Source organism: Pleurodeles waltl, chromosome 2_2 (genome assembly GCF_031143425.1).
Source record: "Pleurodeles waltl isolate 20211129_DDA chromosome 2_2, aPleWal1.hap1.20221129, whole genome shotgun sequence".
NCBI classification, from domain to species: Eukaryota; Metazoa; Chordata; class Amphibia; order Caudata; family Salamandridae; genus Pleurodeles; species Pleurodeles waltl.
The window spans coordinates 1,134,114,737-1,134,140,199 of NC_090439.1; the positions used below are offsets into that span (position 1 = coordinate 1,134,114,737).

The window sequence follows — 25,463 nt, forward strand, 5'->3', positions numbered from 1 at the left end:
CGGAGTCACTCCCCTGCTCACGCAGGCACCTTCTAAGTCGACGACCGGTTCTCTTGGACTCCTCTCCTGGCAACGAGCGTCCTCCTTGGAACACCGAGGGTGGACCCCATAGACACAGACTGTCCTGAGGTCCTGCTGTCCCAATTTGGAGGAGGTAACACCTTGCCTTACCCAAGAGTGACAGTACCCCTGTGCACTGCGTCTTCTTCACCTCCTGAGACTTCTGTGCACTATTTGCTAAATTCCTTCATGCACAGCCTGGCCCAGGTCTCAAGCACTCTGTCTTGCGACGCTCAACTCGCTGAGTTGACCTCCGGCGTCGTGGGCCCCTCCTTTGCAGTGCTGCACCAACCGCGTTTTGCTCTTTCTTTGTCCCCGTGTCCTGGGACTCCAGTGGGTTCTGCCTGGCGTCCTCAGAGCTATCTAAAGTGCTGAGAGCCCCCTCTTCCTCCTCACACAGAGTCGAGGCCCCCAGGTCCCTTCTGGGTCCAGCCAGCACCATTTTTATGCAAAACACGACTTTGCCGGAACCCAGGCTTCTTGGAGAATTCCAACATGAATTCACGTCTGCATCCAACTTCACTTCGTGGGACATCCGTTGCATCATGCAGGAACCCGTTGACATCTTCCTTGGGTGCATTTCTGCAATCTTCATCCAACCGTGGACTCTTCTTTTGCACCCTCTTCTGGGTTGGCAGGGGCTCCTGTCCTTCCTGGAACTTCTTTTGACTTCTGGACTTGGACTCCTTCTTCAGGTCCAGGAATCCAGTAGTTGTTGCTTGCAGACTTGATTGGTTCTTGCAGTAACTCTAATCACTACTTGTAGTGTGTCCTAAGGAAACTTGCAGTACTTTACTCTGGGGTGGGGTAGTTTACTTACCTTTACTGTATTCTCACTCTCCCAAGGATTCTCTACACACTACACTTGTCTACGGGTGGATTCGTTGTTCGAATTCCTCTTTCTTAGTATATGGTTTGTGTAGCCCCTAGACCTATTTTCTCCCATTGCATTCTATAGCATTTCCTATTGTTTGCACTATCCTATGTCTAATTACTTACCTTAATTTTGGTGTCTAGTGTATATATTGTGTTTAATACTTACCTCCAGAAGGAGTATTGCCTCTAAGATATTTTTGGTACTGTGTCACCCAAATAAACAACCTTTATTTTTGGTAACACTGAGCATTGTCTTTACTTGCGTATAAGTACTGTGTAACTATAAGTGGTATTGCATGAGCTTTGCATGTCTCCTAGTTCAGCCTAAGCTGCTCTGCTATAGCTACCTCTATCAGCACACGCTGCTATAACACTACTACATTCCACTAATGAGGGATAACTGGACCTGGTATAAGGTGTAAGTACCCAAGATACCCACTACAAACCAGGACAGCCTCCTACAGCCTGTAACACTTATTTCTAAAGGGAAAGGGTGTAACACCCCTCTCCCAAAGGAAATCCTTTGTTCTTCCCTCCTGGGCTTGAGCTGCTCAAGCAACAGGAGGGCAGAAACCACCTGTCTGAGAGGTGGCAGCAAATGGGGCTGCCTGGAACACCTCAGAAGGCTGGAATGGCAGTACTGGGGGTCCTCTACGAGCTGCGTGGATCCTGCATCATGGGTGATGGACTGAAGTGGTCCCGACGGTCCTGAAGAACAACTGTCCAACTTTGGTGGAGGAAAGAGCTTGCCTCCCCACGCAAGACAGTACCCCCATGCACCGTTTATTTTGCAGTTGCCAAGGCTTGTTGGCATCCTTCCATGACGTTCTTCATGCGGCTATTTAGGGTCTCTCTCTTGGCTGGTTCTTCTGATTTGGATTGCAAGACTCCAGCAGGAATCCTCTGGATCCTTTACTTCACCTTCTTTCCGAAGAAGCCTCATCTGGACCCTCCAGAAACTCTACAACTGCAACAAAAAAGCAAAGACGAGTTCTGCAACATTGTATCTTCAGCTCCTGCCAGCAACAGGACAGCCAGTCTTCAGCCTGCACCAGAGGAACGAAGGAATCTCCCTTGAAGTGAAGGAGTCACTTTGCTGCTTCAGCAGGCGCTCCTCTAAAGTGACGACCTGTGGCTTGGGCCCCCTCTCCTGACGAAGTGCGTGGATCCAGCATCACAGGTGGTGGACTGAAGTGGTCCCGACAGTCCTGACCAACAACTGTCCAACTTTGGTGGAGGAAAGAGCTTGCCTCCCCACGCAAGACAGTACCCCCATGCACCGTGTATTTTGCAGTTGCCAAGGCTTGTTGGCATCCTTCCATGATGTTCTTCATGCACTTGCAGCTCTGGTCCCCAGCACTCTATCCTGTGATGAACAGCTTCCTAAGTGGTTTTCCGGCGGCGTGGGGTCCCTTTGTGTAGTGCTGCTTGGGCCTCCTTTTGCACCTTCTTTTTTCCCTAGCTGTGGGACTCCTATGCACGCTGCCTGGTCTTCTGAGGGCTTGCTGAGTTGCTGAGAATCCCCTCTGTCTCACCCTCCTGGGTAGAGTCCACCAGGGGCCAGATGTAGCAAGCAGTTTTGCCCATTCTGTGTCTATGGGAAAATGTGTTCGTACATATGGCCCCAGGTCCCTAACCATGAGCTTTGCGTGTGCCAAGGCTTGTTGGCAGAATCCAGCAGCACAAACCAGACTCCAATCATCCATCCAGCGTGGGACATCATCTGCACCAACCATGAACCTGCATCTATATTCTTGGCCACAGCACTGAGTGTTCTTCTTTACCGGAAGTTCTTATTTTGCACCTTCATCCGGATTAGCAGGAGCTCCTGTTCTCCCTGGACTTGTCAGTGCTTCTTGGACTTGGTCCCTTTCTTCCACAGGTCTTCAAGTCCAGGCCAGGTGTGGCCTTTCCTTTAGGGTGGAGGGGCCACGCCCCCCCACCTTTTGCCCCTCATGAAGAGTGTCTGTCAGGCTGAACAAAGGTCAGCCTGAGAGACACTTTTCATTTTCAGCTCAGACAGCCAGGACTGAGACATGCGCGATTTGCGCAGACTCCTGGCTGCCTGAGCTGAACTTTTCTGGGCTGAGGAGGTCACAGCTCCTATGGGTGTGACCTCCTCGGCTCAGCAAAGGTGCCTCGAGGCCCTCCCCTGGGTGACGAGGAAAGCATCACCCATTGACACTCACCCTGGGCGCTTCAGGTTTAAGCCCTGAACCGCCTAGGGCGAGTGTCAATCAGTGACACTTCGTCACAGAGTGGGGTGGGGTCAGTAGTCTCACTGACTTTCCCACTCTGTGACGAGGCTGGGACTGCTGCCTTCCCTCATTGGCTGACCTATGGTCCACTGTCACCTGGCAGCAGCATAGTATAGACATAGATGGGTTAGGAATGGGGCGTGGGGTGGTCCCAGTATATACTTAAGACATTCACCTGGGTCTGATGAGGAAAGGTGTGCGGCACTATTAGTGAAGGCTAGGGGTCCCTCACCTACAGAGTAAGCATAAGGAGACAGCCACCGCCATCACGGGACAACTGCCGCCGGGTGTTCCCTAAACTTGTTGCACGGGCATTAAAATTTAAATTAACTCAGACCTCAGTGCGGAAGCTGGAAGCAGATTAGAGATACAGAAGAAAATGGAAAATGAGGCATTTCCGCAAAGCATTCCAATGTTTCGTAATTACATGGCACTATGCTCAGCATGAGGAACAGTATTGGAAGATAACCAGTACTAGCCCCAGCCATACAAGATACAGGGCCAAAAGTACCCACGTCCGGCAGGGGACACACAATGATACAAAAAGTCAAACATTTGTCATATGTTTTACATCATTGCTTAGTCCTTAATCAGTATTCATTGGCAGGGTAGCTATGAACAAACTCTAAACAAAAAGCAGAATGAAGAACTATGGATTGAAACAGATGCAACAGTAGCGGTGAGAATGCTAGAGAAATGCTTAGCCGTCCATCGTGTAGGTACCAAGGAGGCTCCCAGGCAAATACCTCATTGACCACTGTTTTAAGATTAGACTCAGGGGGTCATTCTGACAACGGCGGGCGGCGGTTGCCGCCCGCCTGGCGGGAACCTCCATTTGGCTGCACCGCGGTCAAAAGACCGCTGGTGCCATTTCAACTTTCCCGCTGGGCCGGCGGGCGCTACCCAAGGTTCTTGTTAAGACATAAAAGTGATGCTATTTAGCAAATTCTGCATGTGCCAGTAGCACTGTCTGACATAGATGTGATTTTGTTATTCTGTACATGCAAAACCCCTTTGTTAAAATTTGAATGCAAAGATTTATATTTTATAGTATAACACTTTGATACCCTACTAAGCTGATGGAGCTCTATCTAAAGCAGCTGTGAGTCCTTACTAACAGCTATAGCTTGTTTGTACAGAGCTCCATACAGGTCAGCAACGATCCCTTAGAGACTGGACCACGCTCTTTACAGACCAACAGTGGCATTTGCTGCAGACAGGGAACAAACACACAGCCAGGAGCCAGTACGATCCAGCTGACATGTAGGTTTGCTAGCCTCTAAGACACACTTACAAGCTGTCCACCTGGCCTCCAAGCTTTCACCACAGTACTTTGGCGACCGTTGACCACTGCCTCAAGTACATCCGCAGGGCTGCCTCTCCCTAAAAGCAGTCTAGTCTGTCCTCTCTCCAGACTTTAATCACTCAGAGAGGGGACCTCCCCCTGCCCTAGTTTTCCAGTCAGCAGGTTGCCATTTGATTTTCCTATTAATAATACTCTAGGATGCACTGCATATATTATTGAATACATAGATATTATGCCGTTTTTACCAGTTGTACCAGGACGTTGTCTTGTCGAGAGTGCAAAAGGTGGAGTTGTAGAGGTGGTCACGGTTTCTGATGCAGAAGTTGGTTTGTTGGTAATCGTCCTGAAGACAGTCGTAAACAAAGGAGTGACTGAGGGTGTGATTGCAGCAGTATTTGCTGGTGTTTCAGCAATGGGTGTGCTTTTAGGGGGCAAAGTAGGGCATACGCTCTTCACTGCACCAATCAAATGGCAAACTAAACCAACAAGTTCTCCGCCCACTTCACAGATGCCATCTGCAGCTTTCTCGATCACCTCACAGGTGCCATCAGCCAGTTTGTTGATAACTCTGCACACAGCATTTTCGATAGTCCCTTCGATAGTCCCCTTGACTTTGCACGAGACACCACTAGTAATACTTGCTGTTTTTGGGCTGGTTGTTGTTGTCCGGCTCCTCAGGATGTCTTTGGTTCCTGTTAAGACATAAAAGTGATGCTATTTAGCAAATCTTGCAAGTGCTAGTAGCACTGTCTGACATGGATGTGATTTTGTTATTCTGTACATGCAAAACCCTTTGGTTGAAATTGGAATGAAAAGATATATATTTTATAGTATAACACTTTGATCCCCTACTAAGCTGATGGAGCTCTATCTAAAGCAGCTGTGAGTCCTTACTAACAGCTATACCTTTTAATAGACCAACAGGTAAGGGTCTCTGCTGGTCTCACAGTGAATCTTCTGTAGATAACAAGAAGTGATTCCCTACTCCAGTGTCAGCGCTTTAGATAGGGCCATATTCCTAAATCTTGTAACAACTGTTTTACAGACAGGCAGTAATTCCCCTAAACAGAAGCAGAAGAACATTTTCAATGGTGGAATGGAGTAATCAATATCTATAAAAGGTAACGTAGCGCAGGCTCATTACTAATTACACAGTTGTATACGGAGGAGAAGTGAGTTTCTACTGACGTTTTGGAAGTCTGTATAGAGCAAATGGGAAACTATCTGTTTGATCAGCACTCTACCCAGATCAGCAGTGATCCCTTACTGTTCGTACAGAGCTCTATACAGGTCAGCAACGATCCGTCACTGATGAGAAAGCGCTCTGTACAGAGATTCAATGACCCTTCACTGATCTGACAGAGTACTATACTGAGCAGCAGTGACCTCTAAGTGATTCGATGCTGCTCTATACAGACCAACGGTGGCATTTGCAGTCCAGTCGGAGCTGTATTTCAAGCAGGATTGATCCCTTACTGATCAGAATGAGTGCCACACCTAGTGGCAGTGATCCCAAACTCATGTGCAGAGCTGTATATAGATCACATGTGATCCTTCTCTGATGTTTCAAAGCTCTAAAAGGAGCAGTGTTGATCCATTACTGATGTGACAAAATTGTGCACCAAGTCCTACTGATCCCTTATTGGACAGATGAGACACAATTAAAAATACTGCTGCAGATATGCCCTTTAGCTTTCCAAAGCTGCAGGAATCTTTCTATAGAAACCCAATAGAGATTACTTATACCTGGAAGAGAGCTGTGCACAGCGCAGTGGAGATACTGCACATTTCGGACAAAGCTGTCTGAAGGACTGATGTAAATCTTGATTCTTGCTTTTTGTCTGAGTTCACCTATGGTGTAATGTTTTGCAGATACAGTAAAATTAACCATTTCAGTGCGATGGACGTAATGGTTACATAGCGATCGTGCTGCAGGAATGCCCAATAGACACCATGGATTTTGTTTACTTTTAGTAATCAAAGAAGGGGTGCAGCCCCTTGGGAAGGGTCGCTCCCCAAGGGGGGCATTTTTTTAAGACCATTTCTGCCCCCTTGGGGGCAGATGCCTATTTTAATTAGGCCTATTTGCCCCCAAGAGGGCAGTAACCGCTAGACACCAGGGATATTTTTTATTTGTTTTTTACAGGAGGGTAGCAGCCCGTTAGGCAAGGGCCGCACCCCTGGGGACCAATATTATTTCAGATCATTTCTGCCCCCCTTGGGGGCTGTTCGGCCTATTTCTATTAGTCCAATCTGCCCCCAAGTGGCTGCAGAAACCACTAAACACCAAGGATTTTTTTTTAAATTAATTTCATAAGGGTAGCGACCCCTTAGACAAGGGTCGCTCCCCATGGGGGCATATTAATTTGAGCCATTTCTGCTCCCTTTAGGGGCAGATCGGCCTTTTTCTATTTGGCCCATCTGCTCCCAGGGGGGCAGAAACCACTTAGTCACCAGGGGTTGTGTGTGTGCTTTGTTTGGGGGAGCGACCTCTGGGGCAAGGGTCGCTCCCCATGGGGGCACATTACTGTGGCCATTTCTTGCCCACCTTGGAGGCACATCTGCCCATTATTATTAGGCCCTTCTGCCCCCAGGAGGGACAGAAAACCCACTAGACACCATGGAAGAACTTTTTTTAAAAAGAGGGTGGAGGTATTTCCATACTCCCAACCCAAATAAATGGGGACAAAGTTGTTCTGCGCACTAGTGGTCAGATGAGACAATTACCCCTGATCCACTCCCCGGGGAGAGCCAGAAAGCCTACTAGATGCTAGGGAATATAAAAGAAATAGAGGAGTGGGGCCTGCCAACCAGTATGGGCATGGTTATGCCCCCCACCCCAACTGAAGGGGGTAACAGTGTTTCTACTCCCTCCCTGCAAACTAAAGGATCTTATCCCAAAGGCAACCAAGAGGACATTTGATTAGTTTGGGTATTGATTTTACATTTGGGACAAGAGATCTTGACTGACACCCAATATTGTCCCACTTTGAATGGTGAGCACCTGCACTTTTTGGACTTTGGGATGCTGCGACCTAGAAAAATCCTACCAGACCTAGACACATCTGAAAACTAAACATCTGGGTGAGTCCAGGGTGGTGTGCTTCACATGTACCCCACACCATCTTCTTACCCACAATGCCCTGCAAACCTCCACCTTTGCTTGAAATCACGCATTTTCCAAGCATTTTTGTGATGGAACCTTCCGGAATCTGCAGGAATCCACAACATTCCTACCACCCAGCACAGTTGCATCTATACCGATAAAAATTCTGCCCCACTTGTCAGCATAAAAACTTCTTTTTTTTCAAACTGGCCTTTTGGACCCACTTTAGTTCCCTCTTAATTTCAACATGTTTTTGGCCCTTCCCTGTTACAGGAACTTGGCCACCTACACAAGTGAGGTATCATTGTTATCTGGAGACTGAGGGGAATGTTGGGTGGTAGGAAATTTGTTCCGGTGTGGTGATCCCACACAGAAATGTGAGGAAAATGTGATTTTATAGCTAAATTTGAGGTATGCTGAGGATTCTGGGTAAGAAAACACTGGGGGAATCCACGCAAGTCACACCTCCCTGGACTCCCTCGGGTGTCTAGATTTCAGAAATGTCTGGGTTTGGTAGGTTTCCCTAGATGGTTGTTGAGCCCAGGACCAAAAACACAGGTGCCCCCCTTGCAAAAACACGTAGTTTTGTAATAGATCATTTTGATGTGTCCATGTTGTCTTTTGGACCCTTCCCTGTCGCAGGCACTAGGCCTACCCACACAGGTGAGGTACCATTTTTATTGGGAGACTTGGGGGCATGCTGGGTAGAAGTAAATTTGAGGCTTCTCCCAGATTATAGGACTTTCGATCACCAAAATGTGAGGAAAAAGTGTTTTTTTTGTGCCAAAGTTTGAGGTTTGCAAAGGATTCTGGGTAATGGAACTTTGTGAGAGTGCTACAAGTTACCCCATCCTGGGTTTCCCGAGGTGTCTAGTTTTAAAAAATGAAGTGCCATTTTAATCGGGATACTCGGGAGACCACAAAATAGAAGAACAGTTGTTTTTGCCCCCTGTCTTTCGCTACATTTTTTCCTTCCAAATGTAAGACAGTGTGTAAGAAAGAAGTCTATTTGAGAAATGCCCTGTAATTCACATGCTAGTATGGGGACCTCCGAAATCAGAGATGTGCAAATAACCACTGCTCCTCAACACCTTATCTTGTGCCCATTTTGGAAATACAAAGGTTTCCTTGATACCTATTTTTCACTCTTTATATTTTACCAAATCAATTGCTGTATACCCGTTGTACAATGAAAACCCATTGAAAGGTGGAGCTCATTTATTGGCTCTGGGTACCTAGTGTTCTTGATGAACCTACAAGCCCTATTTATCCCCGCAACCAGAAGAGTTCAGCAGATGTAACAGTATATTGCTTTCAAAAATCTTCCATAGCTGGAAAAACTTACAGATGAAAACGTTGATAGAAATGGTTTTTCTTCAACTCAATTTCAATATATTTTTATTTCAGCTGTTACATTCTGTAAGAAAACCTTGAAGGCTCTACACAAATGATACCTTGTTGAATTCAGAATTTTGTATACTTTTCAGAAAAGTTTAGCCGTCCGGGATTCACCATTGGTTTCACACCCATTTCTGTCACTAATTGGAAGGAGGCTGAAAGCACAAAAAAAGTAAAAATAGGGTATGTCCCAGAAAAATGCCAAACTTGTGTTGAAAAGTGTGGTTTTCTGATTCAAGTCTGCCTGTTCCTCAAAGCTGGTGAAGATGATGATTTTAGCACCAAAAACCCTTTGTTAATGCCATTCAAAGGGTAAAAAACACATGCTTTCTTCTGCAGCACTTTTTTCCCATTTTTCCCAAAAACGACATTCTAGCTGTATTTTGGCTAATTTCCTGATCTCCTCCAGGGGAACCCACAACCTCAGGATGCCTTTGGAATTCCTTTGATGTTTGAAAAAAAGGAATACATTTGACATGGATAGCTTTTGTGGACAAAAAGTTATGAGGGCCTAATAACGGACTACCCCAGATAGCCAAAAAAAGGCTTGCCACAGAAGGGGGAAAAGGCCTGGCAGCGAAGGGGTTAAAGCAAAGTGGCACATTACTTGTGTTAAACATTCTGATGCCATTCATTGACACTAGGAGGAGCGTTACCTGCACACTCCTTTGTCGCTGTTCAAAGCCTTCGTTCTGCATATGCACCACTTTCCCCCTAAAAAAGGGAAAGGTTACTAATGAAGCTCATGACCAGAGCATGAAGAATATGGACCATTGGCTTCTTTGAATACTGGAGCCACATATTCCAGTAACTATGCTCCCAGACAGGGAACAAACACACAGGCTAAGTCTCCACCTTCTCCATCTACTGTTCCTACCGACAGCTCCAGGAACAATTTGCTGCTGGTCTTTTTTCGTAGGTGAGGGGGAGCTATCACGATCCAGCTGACATGTAGGTTTGCTAACCTCTAAGACACACTTACAAGCCGTCCACCTGGCCTCCAAGCTTCCACCACAGTACTTTGGCGAAGGTTGACCACTGCCACAATTACATCCCCAGGGCTGCCCCTCCCTAAAAGCAGTCTAGTTTGTCCTCTCTTCAGACTTTAAATACGCAGAGAGCAGACTTCCTCCTGCCCCTATTTACCAGGAACCAGGATGGCATTTAATTTTCCTATTAATTGTAGTCTACAATGCACTACATATATTATTGAAAACATGGAAATTATTGACTTTTTACGAGTGGTATCTGGATGTTGTCTTATCGAGAGGGCAAAAGGTGGAGTTGTAGAGTTGGTCACGGTTTCTGATGCAGAAGTTGGTTTGTTGATAATCGTCCTGAAGACAGTCGTAAACAAAGGTGAGACTGTGCGTGTGATTGCAGCCATATTTGCTGGTGTTTCAGCACTGGGTGTGCTTTTAGGGGGCAAAGTAGGTAATACGCTCTTCACTGCACCAATCAAATGCCAAGCTAAACCAACAAGTTCTCCACCCACTTCACAGATGCCATGTGCAGCTTTCTCAATCACGTGACAGGTGCCATCAATGTGTTTATTGATAACTCTGCACACAGCATCTTCGATAGTCCCCTTTACTTTGCACGGACACCACTAGTAATACTTGGGCTGGTTGTTGTCCGGCTCATCAGTATGACTATGGGTCTTGTTAAGACATAAATGTGATGCTTTTTGACATAGATGTGATTTTTTTATTCTGTAGATGCAAAACCCTTTTGTTAAAATTGGAATGCATAGATGTATACTTTATAATATAAAGCTGTGGTCCACTACTGAGGTGATGGAGCTCTATTTAAAGCTGCTGCAAGCCCTTACCAACAGCTATAGCTTTATATGAACCTGCAGAGACCCTTACAGACTGGACAGTTCTGTATATGGACTTTCAGAGAACTTTCAGAGAACTTTCAATAGAGATCAAGAAGTGATCCCATACTGATGTGTCAATGCTTTAGATAGAGCCATAGATATTACTGAATCTTGTGCACGCTCTTTACACAGACATGCAGTAATTTACCTAAACAGAGGCAGAAGAGCCCTTTTGATGGTGCAATGGAGTAATCAATATCTATAAAAGGTAAGGTAGCTCAGGCCCTTTACTGATAGCACATAGTTGTATACAGAGTAGAAGTGAGTTCTTACTAATATTTTAGAATTTTGTATAGAGCAACTGTGGAATTATCTGTTTGGACAGCACTCTGCACACATCAACAGTGATCCGTTACTGTTTGTAGAAACCTCCATACAGGGCAGCAACGATCCATCACTGATCAGACAGCGCTCACTACAGAACATCAATGACCCCTTACTGATCTGACAAAGGTCTCGACTGAGGAACGGTGATCCCATAGTGACTGGACTGTGCTGAATATAGACAAACAGTGAAATTTGCTGTTCGGTCAGAGCTCTATTTCAAGTGCGATTGGTCCCTTACTGATCAGACGGAGGGCCATACCTAGTAGCAGTGATCCCAAACTCCTATTGCAGAGCATTTATATAGAGCACATGTGTAGGAGGCTGGCCTGGTTTGTAGTGGGTACCTAAGATACTTACACCTTATACCAGGTCCAGTTATCCCTTATTAGCGAAATGTAGACAGTGTCTAGAAGCTAGGCTCTCTAGGGGTAGTGTAGATGAGCAGCCAAGGCCTAACTAGGAGAGATGCAAATCTCTGCAATACCACCGTAGTCACACAGTACTCACACACAAGAAAATACTCAGTGTTACATAAATAAAGGTATTTTATTTTGGTGACACAAATGCCAAAAATACCATAGAGACTATACTCCCTTAGGAGGTAAGTAATACCCAAATTATATACACTAGTATGCAGAAATGTGCATACAAACAGTTAGAAAAAAGTGTTATTAGTGGAAATCACAATAGTTAGAAATGGGCCTGGGGGGGGACAGATATCATATACCAAGAAAGTTGAATGCGAAAGTCGGTTTCCCACCTAGGCAAGTGAAGTGTGTAGAGGGGCGCTAGGAGTATTAGAAAACACCAAGTAATAGAACCCACCCCAGAGCACAGTAAAGCAGGAGTAAATCACAGTAACTTTCCTAGAACACACAGGAAGATGAGAAAGAAGATTATGGAAGAAACAGAAGAGACTGCAAGACACCAATGATGGATTCCTGGACCTGAAGACCTGTGGAAGAAGAGGACCAAGTCCAAGAAGCACTGAAGATTCCAGGGAGAACAGGAGCCCCTACTAACCCGGGCGAAGGTGCAAAAGAAAATCCAACCGTGAAGAACAACAGTCAGTACTGCACCCAATAAGACGGATGCGGGTTCCTAGTTGGTGCAGATGATGTCCCACGCCGGATGGATGATTGCAGTCTGGTTTGCGTTGTTGGATTCCGCCAACAAGCCTTGGCACACGCAAAGCTTACGGTTAGCGGAATATGGCGCTGCCCGGGACCAGGAGGGACCTGGAGGACTCTACCCAGGAGAGGGAGTCAGAGGGGGCTCTCAGCAGCTCAGAGAGCCCTCAGAAGACCAGGCAGCATGCACAGGAGTCCCACAGCACGGGGACAAAGAAGGTGCAGAAGGAGGCCCACACAGCACTACACAACAGGATCCAATGCCGCCGGAGAACCATGCAAGAGGCTGTGTGTCGCAGGAAGGAGTGCTGGGGGCTAGACCTACATGGTGCATGAAGAACTTTGTGGAACGATGCCAACAAGCCTTGGCAACTGTAAAACATGCGGTGCACAGGGGTACTGTCTTGCATGTGGAGGCAAGCTCTTACCTCCACCAAAGTTGGACAGTTGAACGTCAGGACCGTCATGACCACTTCAGTCCACCACCCATGATGCTGAGTCAACACAGTTCATCAGGAGAGGGAACCCAAGCCACTGGTCTTCGCTGCAGAGGGGTGCCGGCTGAAGCAGGGAAGTGACGGCTTCACTTCAAGGGAGATTCCTTAGTTCTTCTGGTGCAGGCTAAAGACTGTCTGTCCTCTGAGGATGCTCGACCAGGAAAAAGCAGTTGCTGGCAGGAGCTGAAGATACAATGTTGCAGAAGTCGTCTTTGCTTTTTTGTGTAGTTGTAGAGTTCCTGGAGGGTCCAGATGCAGTTTCTTCGTTAAGAAGGTGAAGTAAAGGATGCCGAGGATTCCTGCTGGTGTCTTGCAATCTGAATCTGAGGCACCACCGAGGAGAGAGACCCTACATAGGCCTGAAAGGAGGCTTGGTCAGCTAACAGGTAAGCACCTACCAGGGGAGGTCTCTGACATCACCTGCTGGCACTGGCCACTCAGATGCTTCCAGAGTTCCCTGCCAACTTGGAATCCAACATTGCAAAACCCAGGGATCCTCTGGAGAAGCTCTGAGCACCACCACTTGGGATGGTGATGGACAGGAGATTGGTCACTCCCCTTTCCTTTGCCCAGTTTCGTGCCAGAGCAGGGACTGGGGGTCTCTGAACCAGTGTAGACTGGATTATGCAAGGAGGGGCACCAAATGTGCCCTTCAAAGTATTTCCAGTGGGCTGGGGAGGCTACCCCTCCCATGTCTGTAACACCTATTTCCAAAGGGAGAGGGTGTAACACTCCTCTCCCAAAGGAAATCCTTTGTTCTGCCCTCCTGGGCTTCAGCTGCTCTAGCAACAGGAGAGCTGAAAGCTGTCTGAGAGGTGGCAGCAGCTGGGGCTGCCTGGAAAACCTCAGAAGGCTGGAATGCAGTACTGGGGGTCTCTAAGGAGCACCCAGAGTGTATATCATCATACAACCAATGCTTGCAGAAGCCTTGAGGTATGCTTTCAACATGTTTGATACCAAACATGCGTATGTTTGGAGTTACCATGATGTAGTTGAACATATGCAGTGACCTATGGCCAGTACACGCGTACAATTGCGTTCCCGCACTCACGAAGTCTGGGAAAATGGTCCTGAAGGTCGTGGGGGCACCCCTGTTAGTGCAGGGGTGCCCTCACACACAGGTACTCTGCACCCAGCCGCCAGGGCTGGAAGGCCTGTAGTAAGGGTGATTTATAAGTGACCTGCTGCAGTGTAAATGGCAGTGAAAGGGTGCATGCATCTTTTCACACAGGCTGCAATGGTAGCCCTGTAGAAGCATTTGCATGGGTCCCTATGGATGGCAAAAGAAATGCTGCAGCCCATGGGGATCCCCTGGAACCCCAATGCCCTGGTTACCTAGGTACCATACACTAAGGACTTATAAGGGTGCACCAGCATGCCAATTATGAGTGGAATACTCTGTTAACAGTATCCAACAACCAGATTTAGAGGGAGAGAGCATAACTACTGGGGTCCTGGTTAGCAGGATCCCAGTAGACACAGTCAAACACACTGACAAACAGGCCAAAAGTGGGGGTAACCTAGCTAGAAAGAGTCTACTTTCCTACACAACCCCCCACCCTAAACGATGGACAATAAGACTAACCTTGGCCAGTTGAGACTTCATTGTCTTAGTGGTGTTAAGTGGAGAGTAGCTCTGAACTAGAGTGGTTACTCCCTTTATCACCCACTATATGGTCCCTTCCCTGTGGGGAGGTGAACCACCCTGTTTGGAGATTTTTAGATAGAGAACAGAGCAAGTGTGAACTATTTTAAGGTTATGAACAAGTTTTAAAGTGGGGCAGGATAAATGTCTCTGGGACCCTATGTCAGGACAGGGATGCTGTCCTAAGGATTGCAATGCCAGATAGGGGTGCTGTCTTAGCAAGGCTAGAGCTGGGCAAAATGCTTTTCACCATGGCTCTAAAAGAGGACAGGGTTGCTGTCCCTCTTGGGGTAGAGCAGGACAGGGTTGCTGTCCCAAAGACTCCACATAAGGACAGGGCTGCTTTCCTATATTCTTAGAGGTAGTGCACGGGTGCTGCACAAAAGTTTCTATGGGTGGGCTGGAGGGTTGCTCCAAATTTACTAAGGCAGGGCAGGGATACATTTCTTTGTTTGCTTTACCACAGAGAGGTACTTTTACCTCTGGGAGTCCAGCTGTGGTAGCTCTTGGCTTCTTTGATACAGGTTCCACCCTAGGAGGGGTGTCTCCCACCATAGGAATGATATCCTCAGTGGTAGGGTGGGTAGGGGACACTTTGATACCCTTTTTACCTGTGGTGAGAGGAGAATCCTGAGGCTTCAGGACTCCTTCTCTTCTTTGCTTTTTAATCTCACCTGAGATTAAAGAAAGCAATTCCTTGGGTATGCCCAGAATGGATGCATGGGTCATAAACTCTACTTCAGCCCAAACTGAGGCCACTAGGTCATTCAGTAGACAGTCTACAGGTAAGCTAGGTGACACCACCACCTGCTTAGGGCCATTAACACCACCCGAACTAAGTTGCACTACAGCTAAGGGGAGAGACTGAGTGGAGTTATTGCCATCAGTAACTTGGTACTCCTGACCAGGGAGGTGTTGTGCAGGTGACACCAAGTTTTCGGTCACTAAAGTGATGCTGGCACCTGTGTCCCTGTAGGCCTGGGCCTCAACACCATTTATTTCAATTGACTGCTTGTACTTATCCATGTTAAGGGGAAAAGCAGCCAAGGTGGCAAGGCCAGTGCCACCAGGTGAGACAGAAACTGTCTTGGGGGTTTCTACGCCTACCCCAGTTTCTATTATGGACCCAAAAGTGAACCCAAACACACCTTTGCTTTGACTATTGCCAGTAGTCCCACCACTACTACTACTACTACTAGGGACATTAGAAGTGGAAGTGGATGTAGTAATGGTGGTAGGCTCAGGTGCTTTACCTAGACAGTATTCGTCCCCTGGCCTATGGCCTTTACCTCTGCACACATAACACTAAGGCTTTTTAGTGTGTGCAGAAGAGGAGGAGAAGGAAGAGGTTTTATCCCCACCCCCCAGAGGAGTGTTGTGGGCCTGAAGAGGAGTGTTTACTTTTATGTTTGTCCCTACCCTTGTCCTGAGACTTTTCACCTTCTTTCTTCTTTTCTTTGTCACCCCCTGTATGAACTTTTCTGTTCACTCTTGTTCTGACCCATTTGTCTGCCTTCTTTCCCAATTCTTGGGGAGAGGTCAGATCTGAGTCTACCAAGTATTAGTGTAACAAATCAGACACACAGTTATTAAAAAATATATGCTCTCTCAGAATTAGAGTATAGAAGCCCTCATAGTCAGACACTTTGCTGCTGTGTCACCAACCTTTCAAAGCCTTTACAGAACAGTTCACAAATTCTATCCCATCTTGTGAGGACTCTTTTCTGGTTTCTCTGAACTTAATTCTGTATTGTTCAGTGGTTAAGCCAAATCCATCCAAGAGTGCAGTTTTAAGAATACCATAGCTGTCTGAATCTTCTTCTCTGACAGTGAGAAGTCTATCCCTCCCCTTGTCAGAAAAGGGCAACCACAGAATAGCAGCACACTGCCTTTGAGGGACCCTATGAACTTTGCAGGCCCTCTCAAGTGCAGCAAACCACATGTAGATATCATCCCCCACCTCGTATGGGGGAACAATTTTATGCAGGTTTCTAGAATCAATGGTGTCCTCCCTGACCCCATAACTCCTGAAAATGCAGCTGCTGCCACCATGGGGAACTAACCCCAACCCCTATCTTTTCCTTTCTGCAGCCAAGGCCTTTCTAGGGCTAGCTGTTGCTGCTGCAGCCTCAGCCTGGCCTCCTCCATTCTCAGTTTCCTGAGCTCCCTATCTATGGAGTCATCACCTGGAGTTGAACTATGGGATCCCTCAGAAACTGAGGGGATTTGGGAATGGGCAGAGGTACATCTGTCCCTAACTTTTGAGACCCTAGTGACCTGACGTCTAGGTGTGAAGGCGGCCCTCCCTGGGTGACTACTTCTCCCACTGCAAGCTACACTAGTAGGTCTGCTAGGTGGAAGATCTTTGGAAGAGCCCTCACCTGAATCTGAAGGATGATTCTCTGACTCTAAGGGGTTAGAATCTCCCTCCCCCTCCTCCTCCTGGTTATCAGCATGTTCCTGATCATCCTGAAGGTGAAGGCTCAACAGAAAATTCTTGTTGGGGTTCTTCACTACATCTAGGCTCCTTTCTGAGCAAAGCCCCTTAAGTTCTTTGAAGGTCATGCCCTCATAGGAGGTACCCATGGCCTCAGAGCCAGGCCCAGCCGAGACATGATGTAGCTGTGTGGTAGTGTAGTGTAAGGAAAACCTAACAAACCTACCTTCTAGTCTCTTGGAAAGGAAAGTAAGAGACTAAAACCCTGTAACTAGGTATATGTGTATAGCTGTAGGTATAGAGTATTCTTTCCTGTGGAAAGCACCGGTGACAGAGTGATAAGGCAATTGCAAGTGCTTATCCCACCGCTGCACCAGCAATGTAGGAGGCTGGCCTGGTTTTTAGTGGGTACCTAAGGTACTTACACCTTATGCCAGCTCCAGTTGTCCCATATTAGTGAAATGTACAGTGTCTAGAAGCCAGGCTCTCTAGGGGTAGTGTGAATGAGCAGCCAAGGCCTAACTAGGAGACATGCAAAGCTCATGCAGTACCACCACAGTAACACAGTACTCAAACATGAAAGAAAATACTCAGTGTTACAAAAATAAAGGTACTTTATTTTGGTGACACACATGCCAAAAATATCATAGAGACTATACTCCCTTAGGAGGTAAGTAATACACAAATTATAAACACTAGTTTGCAGAAATGTGCATAAAAACAATTAGAAAACAGTGCAATTAGTGAAAATCACAATAGTTAGAAATGGGCCTAGGGTGAACACAAACCACATACTAAGAAAGTTGAATGCGAAAGTCAGTTTCCCACCTAGGCAAGTGGAAGGATGCCAACAAGCCTTGGCAACTGCAAAACATGCAGTGCAGGTGGGAACTGTCTTGTATGGGGAAGCAAGCTCTTACCTCCACCAAAGTTGGACAGTTGGACGTCAGGACCGTAAAGACCTCTTCAGTCCACCACCCGTGATGCTGGATCCACGCACTTCGTCAGGAGAGGGGGCCCAAGCTAAAGGTCATCACTTTAGAGGAGTGCCTGCTGAAGCAGCAAAGTGACTCCTTCACTTCAAGGGAGATTCCTTCGTTCCTCTGGTGCAGGCTGAAGACTGGCTGTCCTGTTGCTGGCAGGAGCTGAAGATACAATGTTCCAGAAGTCGTCTTTGCTTTTTTGTTGCAGTTGTAGAGTTTTTGGAGGGTCCAGATGAGGCTTCTTCGGAAAGAAGGTGAAGTAAAGGATACAGAGGATTCCTGCTGGAGTCTTGCAATCCAAATCAGAAGAACCAGCCAAGAGAGAGACCCTAAATAGCCGCAGATGGTGCCCTCTTTGCATAAGCCAGTCTACACCGGTTCAGGGACCCCAGTCCCTGCCCTGGCGCGAAACTGGACTAAGGAAAGGGGAGTGACCACTCCCCTGTCCATCACCACCTTAGGGGTGGTGCCCAGAGCTCCTCCAGTGTGTCCCAGACTTCAACCATCTTGCTTTGCATGGTGTGGGGGCACTCTGGAGTGCTCTGAGTGGCCCGTGCCAGCAGGTGACGTCAGAGACCCCTCCTGATAGGTCCTTGCCTGATAAGGTAGCCAATCCCCCTACCGCTCAGGGCTATTTAGAGTCTCTCCTGTGGGTTCCTCTGCAATTACTACTTCATCCTCTGACCTCGGATCAACCGCAGCCTGTTCCAGGAACCGCTGTAACAGCAACGAAGTACCCACAAGGGATACTTTTCTTCTGCAACTTCAGCTTCAGCAAGCAACTGCAACAGTTTCCACGGTGTGCACTCTCTGAGGACTCCCTGTCTTCACCCTGCACCAGAAGGACAGAAGAAATCTCCTGTGGGGTGACGGAGTCACTCCCCTGCTCACGCAGGCACCTTCTAAGTCGACGACCGGTTCTCTTGGACTCCTCTCCTGGCAACGAGCGTGCTCCTTGGAACACCGAGGGTGGACCCCATCGACACAGACTGTCCTGAGGTCCTGCTGTCCCAATTTGGAGGAGGTAACACCTTGCCTTACCCAAGAGTGACAGTACCCCTGTGCACTGCGTCTTCTTCACCTCCTGAGACTTCTGTGCACTATTTGCTAAATTCCTTCATGCACGGCCTGGCCCAGGTCTCAAGCACTCTGTCTTGCGACGCTCAACTCGCTGAGTTGACCTCCGGCGTCGTGGGCCCCTCCTTTGCAGTGCTGCACCAACCGCGTTTTGCTCTTTCTTTGTCCCCGTGTCCTGGGACTCCCGTGGGTTCTGCCTGGCGTCCTCAGAGCTATCTAAAGTGCTGAGAGCCCCCTCTTCCTCCTCACACAGAGTCGAGGCCCCCAGGTCCCTTCTGGGTCCAGCCAGCACCATTTTTATGCAAAACACGACTTTGCCGGAACCCAGGCTTGTTGGAGAATTCCAACATGAATTCACGTCTGCATCCAACTTCACTTCGTGGGACATCCGTTGCATCATGCAGGAACCCGTTGACATCTTCCTTGGGTGCATTTCTGCAATCTTCATCCAACCGTGGACTCTTCTTTTGCACCCTCTTCTGGGTTGGCAGGGGCTCCTGTCCTTCCTGGAACTTCTTTTGACTTCTGGACTTGGACTCCTTCTTCAGGTCCAGGAATCCAGTAGTTGTTGCTTGCAGACTTGATTGGTTCTTGCAGTAACTCTAATCACTACTTGTAGTGTGTCCTAAGGAAACTTGCAGTACTTTACTCTGGGGTGGGGTAGTTTACTTACCTTTACTGTATTCTCACTCTCCCAAGGATTCTCTACACACTACACTTGTCTACGGGTGGATTCGTTGTTCGAATTCCTCTTTCTTAGTATATGGTTTGTGTAGCCCCTAGACCTATTTTCTCCCATTGCATTCTATAGCATTTCCTATTGTTTGCACTATCCTATGTCTAATTACTTACCTTAATTTTGGTGTCTAGTGTATATATTGTGTTTAATACTTACCTCCAGAAGGAGTATTGCCTCTAAGATATTTTTGGTACTGTGTCACCCAAATAAACAACCTTTATTTTTGGTAACACTGAGCATTGTCTTTACTTGCGTATAAGTACTGTGTAACTATAAGTGGTATTGCATGAGCTTTGCATGTCTCCTAGTTCAGCCTAAGCTGCTCTGCTATAGCTACCTCTATCAGCACACGCTGCTAGAACACTACTACATTCCACTAATGAGGGATAACTGGACCTGGTATAAGGTGTAAGTACCCAAGATACCCACTACAAACCAGGACAGCCTCCTACAGCCTGTAACACTTATTTCTAAAGGGAAAGGGTGTAACACCCCTCTCCCAAAGGAAATCCTTTGTTCTTCCCTCCTGGGCTTGAGCTGCTCAAGCAACAGGAGGGCAGAAACCACCTGTCTGAGAGGTGGCAGCAAATGGGGCTGCCTGGAACACCTCAGAAGGCTGGAATGGCAGTACTGGGGGTCCTCTACGAGCTGCGTGGATCCTGCATCATGGGTGATGGACTGAAGTGGTCCCGACGGTCCTGAAGAACAACTGTCCAACTTTGGTGGAGGAAAGAGCTTGCCTCCCCACGCAAGACAGTACCCCCATGCACCGTTTATTTTGCAGTTGCCAAGGCTTGTTGGCATCCTTCCATGACGTTCTTCATGCGGCTATTTAGGGTCTCTCTCTTGGCTGGTTCTTCTGATTTGGATTGCAAGACTCCAGCAGGAATCCTCTGTATCCTTTACTTCACCTTCTTTCCGAAGAAGCCTCATCTGGACCCTCCAGAAACTCTACAACTGCAACAAAAAAGCAAAGACGACTTCTGGAACATTGTATCTTCAGCTCCTGCCAGCAACAGGACAGCCAGTCTTCAGCCTGCACCAGAGGAACGAAGGAATCTCCCTTGAAGTGAAGGAGTCACTTTGCTGCTTCAGCAGGCGCTCCTCTAAAGTGACGACCTGTGGCTTGGGCCCCCTCTCCTGACGAAGTGCGTGGATCCAGCATCACAGGTGGTGGACTGAAGTGGTCCCGACAGTCCTGACCAACAACTGTCCAACTTTGGTGGAGGAAAGAGCTTGCCTCCCCACGCAAGACAGTACCCCCATGCACCGTGTATTTTGCAGTTGCCAAGGCTTGTTGGCATCCTTCCATGATGTTCTTCATGCACTTGCAGCTCTGGTCCCCAGCACTCTATCCTGTGATGAACAGCTTCCTAAGTGGTTTTCCGGCGGCGTGGGGTCCCTTTGTGTAGTGCTGCTTGGGCCTCCTTTTGCACCTTCTTTTTTCCCTAGCTGTGGGACTCCTATGCACGCTGCCTGGTCTTCTGAGGGCTTGCTGAGTTGCTGAGAATCCCCTCTGTCTCACCCTCCTGGGTAGAGTCCACCAGGGGCCAGATGTAGCAAGCAGTTTTGCCCATTCTGTGTCTATGGGAAAATGTGTTCGTACATATGGCCCCAGGTCCCTAACCACGAGCTTTGCGTGTGCCAAGGCTTGTTGGCAGAATCCAGCAGCACAAACCAGACTCCAATCATCCATCCAGCGTGGGACATCATCTGCACCAACCATGAACCTGCATCTATATTCTTGGCCACAGCACTGAGTGTTCTTCTTTACCGGAAGTTCTTATTTTGCACCTTCATCCGGATTAGCAGGAGCTCCTGTTCTCCCTGGACTTGTCAGTGCTTCTTGGACTTGGTCCCTTTCTTCCACAGGTCTTCAAGTCCAGGCCAGGTGTGGCCTTTCCTTTAGGGCGGAGGGGCCACGCCCCCCCACCTTTTGCCCCTCATGAAGAGTGTCTGTCAGGCTGAACAAAGGTCAGCCTGAGAGACACTTTTCATTTTCAGCTCAGACAGCCAGGACTGAGACATGCGCGATTTGCGCAGACTCCTGGCTGCCTGAGCTGAACTTTTCTGGGCTGAGGAGGTCACAGCTCCTATGGGTGTGACCTCCTCGGCTCAGCAAAGGTGCCTCGAGGCCCTCCCCTGGGTGACGAGGAAAGCATCACCCATTGACACTCACCCTGGGCGCTTCAGGTTTAAGCCCTGAACCGCCTAGGGCGAGTGTCAATCAGTGACACTTCGTCACAGAGTGGGGTGGGGTCAGTAGTCTCACTGACTTTCCCACTCTGTGACGAGGCTGGGACTGCTGCCTTCCCTCATTGGCTGACCTATGGTCCACTGTCACCTGGCAGCAGCATAGTATAGACATAGATGGGTTAGGAATGGGGCGTGGGGTGGTCCCAGTATATACTTAAGACATTCACCTGGGTCTGATGAGGAAAGGTGTGCGGCACTATTAGTGAAGGCTAGGGGTCCCTCACCTACAGAGTAAGCATAAGGAGACAGCCACCGCCATCACGGGACAACTGCCGCCGGGTGTTCCCTAAACTTGTTGCACGGGCATTAAAATTTAAATTAACTCAGACCTCAGTGCGGAAGCTGGAAGCAGATTAGAGATACAGAAGAAAATGGAAAATGAGGCATTTCCGCAAAGCATTCCAATGTTTCGTAATTACATGGCACTATGCTCAGCATGAGGAACAGTATTGGAAGATAACCAGTACTAGCCCCAGCCATACAAGATACAGGGCCAAAAGTACCCACGTCCGGCAGGGGACACACAATGATACAAAAAGTCAAACATTTGTCATATGTTTTACATCATTGCTTAGTCCTTAATCAGTATTCATTGGCAGGGTAGCTATGAACAAACTCTAAACAAAAAGCAGAATGAAGAACTATGGATTGAAACAGATGCAACAGTAGCGGTGAGAATGCTAGAGAAATGCTTAGCCGTCCATCGTGTAGGTACCAAGGAGGCTCCCAGGCAAATACCTCATTGACCACTGTTTTAAGATTAGACTCAGGGGGTCATTCTGACAACGGCGGGCGGCGGTTGCCGCCCGCCTGGCGGGAACCTCCATTTGGCTGCACCGCGGTCAAAAGACCGCTGGTGCCATTTCAACTTTCCCGCTGGGCCGGCGGGCGCTACCCAAGGTTCTTGTTAAGACATAAAAGTGATGCTATTTAACAAATTCTGCATGTGCCAGTAGCACTGTCTGACATAGATGTGATTTTGTTATTCTGTACATGCAAAACCCCTTTGTTAAAATTTGAATGCAAAGATTTATATTTTATAGTATAACACTTTGATACCCTAAGCTGATGGAGCTCTATCTAAAGCAGCTGTGAGTCCTTACTAACAGCTATAGCTTGTTTGTACAGAGCTCCATACAGGTCAGCAACGATCCCTTAGAGACTGGACCACGCTCTTTACAGACCAACAGTGGCATTTGCTGCAGACGGGGAACAAACACACAGCCAGGAGCCAATACGATCCAGCTGACATGTAGGTTTGCTAGCCTCTAAGACACACTTACAAGCTGTCCACCTGACCTCCAAGCTTTCACCACAGTACTTTGGCGACCGTTGACCACTGCCTCAAGTACATCCGCAAGGCTGCCTCTCCCTAAAAGCATTCTAGTCTCTCCTCTCTCCAGACTTTAATCACTCAGAGAGGGGACCTCCCCCTGCCCTAGTTTTTCAGTCAGCAGGTTGGCATTTGATTTTCCTATTAGTAATACTCTAGGATGCACTGCATATATTATTGAATACATAGATATTATGCCGTTTTTACCAGTTGTACCAGGACGTTGTCTTGTCGAGAGTGCAAAAGGTGGAGTTGTAAAGGTGGTCACGGTTTCTGATGCAGAAGTTGGTTTGTTGATAATCGTCCTGAAGACAGTCGTAAACAGAGGCGTGACTGAGGGTGTGATTGCAGCAGTATTTGCTGGTGTTTCAGCACTGGGTGTGCTTTTAGGGGGCAAAGTAGGGCATACGCTCTTCACTGCACCAATCAAATGGCAAACTAAACCAACAAGTTCTCCGCCCACTTCACAGATGCCATCTGCAGCTTTCTCGATCACCTCACAGGTGCCATCAGCGAGTTTATTGATAACTCTGCACACAGCATCTTCGGTAGTCCCTTCGATAGTCCCCTTTACTTTGCACGAGACACCACTAGTAATACCTGCTGTTTTTGGGCTGGTTGTTGTTGTCCGGCTCGTCAGGATGACTCTGGTTCCTGTTAAGACATAAAAGTGATGCTATTTAGCAAATTCTGCATGTGCAAGTAGCACTGTCCGACATATATGTGATTTTGTTATTCTGTACATGCAAAACCCCTTTGTTAAAATTGGAATGCAAAGATTTATATTTTATAGTATAACACTTTGATACCCTACTAAGCTGATGGAGCTCTATCTAAAGCAGCTGTGAGTCCTTACTAACAGCTATAGCTTTTAATAGACTAGCATGTAAGGGTCTCTGCTGGTCTCACAGTGAATCTTCTGTAGATAACAAGAAGTGATTCCCTACTCCAGTGTCAGCGCTTTAGATTCGCCATATTCCTAAATCTTTTAACAACTGTTTTTACAGACATGCAGTAATTCCCCTAAACAGAAGCAGAAGAGCATTTTTAATGGTGGAATGGGGTAATCAATATCTATAAAAGGTAACGTGCACAGAGTTGTACACAGAGTAGACGTGAGTTCTTCCTAATGTTTTGGAAATCTTTATAGAGCAAGTGATACTATCTGTTTGGACAACACTCCGTACACATCAGCAGTGATCCCTTACTGTTTATACAGAGCTCTATACAGGTCAGCAACGATCCCTTAGAGACTGGACCACGCTCTTTACAGACCAACAGTGGCATTTGCTGCAGACAGGGAACAAACACACAGCCAGGAGCCAGTACGATCCAGCTGACATGTAGGTTTGCCAGCCTCTAAGACACACTTACAAGCTGTCCACCTGGCCTCCAAGCTTTCACCACAGTACTTTGGCGACCGTTGACCACTGCCTCAAGTACATCCGCAGGGCTGCCTCTCCCTAAAAGCAGTCTAGTCTGTCCTCTCTCCAGACTTTAATCACTCAGAGAGGGGACCTCCCCCTGCCCTAGTTTTCCAGTCAGCAGGTTGCCATTTGATTTTCCTATTAATAATACTCTAGGATGCACTGCATATATTATTGAATACATAGATATTATGCCGTTTTTACCAGTTGTACCAGGACGTTGTCTTGTCGAGAGTGCAAAAGGTGGAGTTGTAGAGGTGGTCACGGTTTCTGATGCAGAAGTTGGTTTGTTGGTAATCGTCCTGAAGACAGTCGTAAACAAAGGAGTGACTGAGGGTGTGATTGCAGCAGTATTTGCTGGTGTTTCAGCAATGGGTGTGCTTTTAGGGGGCAAAGTAGGGCATACGCTCTTCACTGCACCAATCAAATGGCAAACTAAACCAACAAGTTCTCCGCCCACTTCACAGATGCCATCTGCAGCTTTCTCGATCACCTCACAGGTGCCATCAGCCAGTTTGTTGATAACTCTGCACACAGCATTTTCGATAGTCCCTTCGATAGTCCCCTTGACTTTGCACGAGACACCACTAGTAATACTTGCTGTTTTTGGGCTGGTTGTTGTTGTCCGGCTCCTCAGGATGTCTTTGGTTCCTGTTAAGACATAAAAGTGATGCTATTTAGCAAATCTTGCAAGTGCTAGTAGCACTGTCTGACATGGATGTGATT

At 47.5% G+C, this 25,463-nt stretch overlaps 1 protein-coding gene across 1 annotated transcript in view; it reads right to left on the reverse strand.

Moving 5' to 3' along the window:
- The window catches only part of LOC138278695 (mucin-2-like), a 165,967-nt gene that overhangs the window by 74,478 nt on the left and 66,026 nt on the right, over positions 1-25,463 (reverse strand). Inside the window, exons 9-11 of the mRNA XM_069219273.1 lie at positions 24,942-25,388; positions 23,518-23,964; positions 4,746-5,192 (exon numbers count right to left, since the gene is read on the reverse strand). Coding sequence (XP_069075374.1) covers positions 4,746-5,192; positions 23,518-23,964; positions 24,942-25,388 — 1,341 coding nt within the window. The remainder of the gene's footprint in view (positions 1-4,745; positions 5,193-23,517; positions 23,965-24,941; positions 25,389-25,463) is intronic.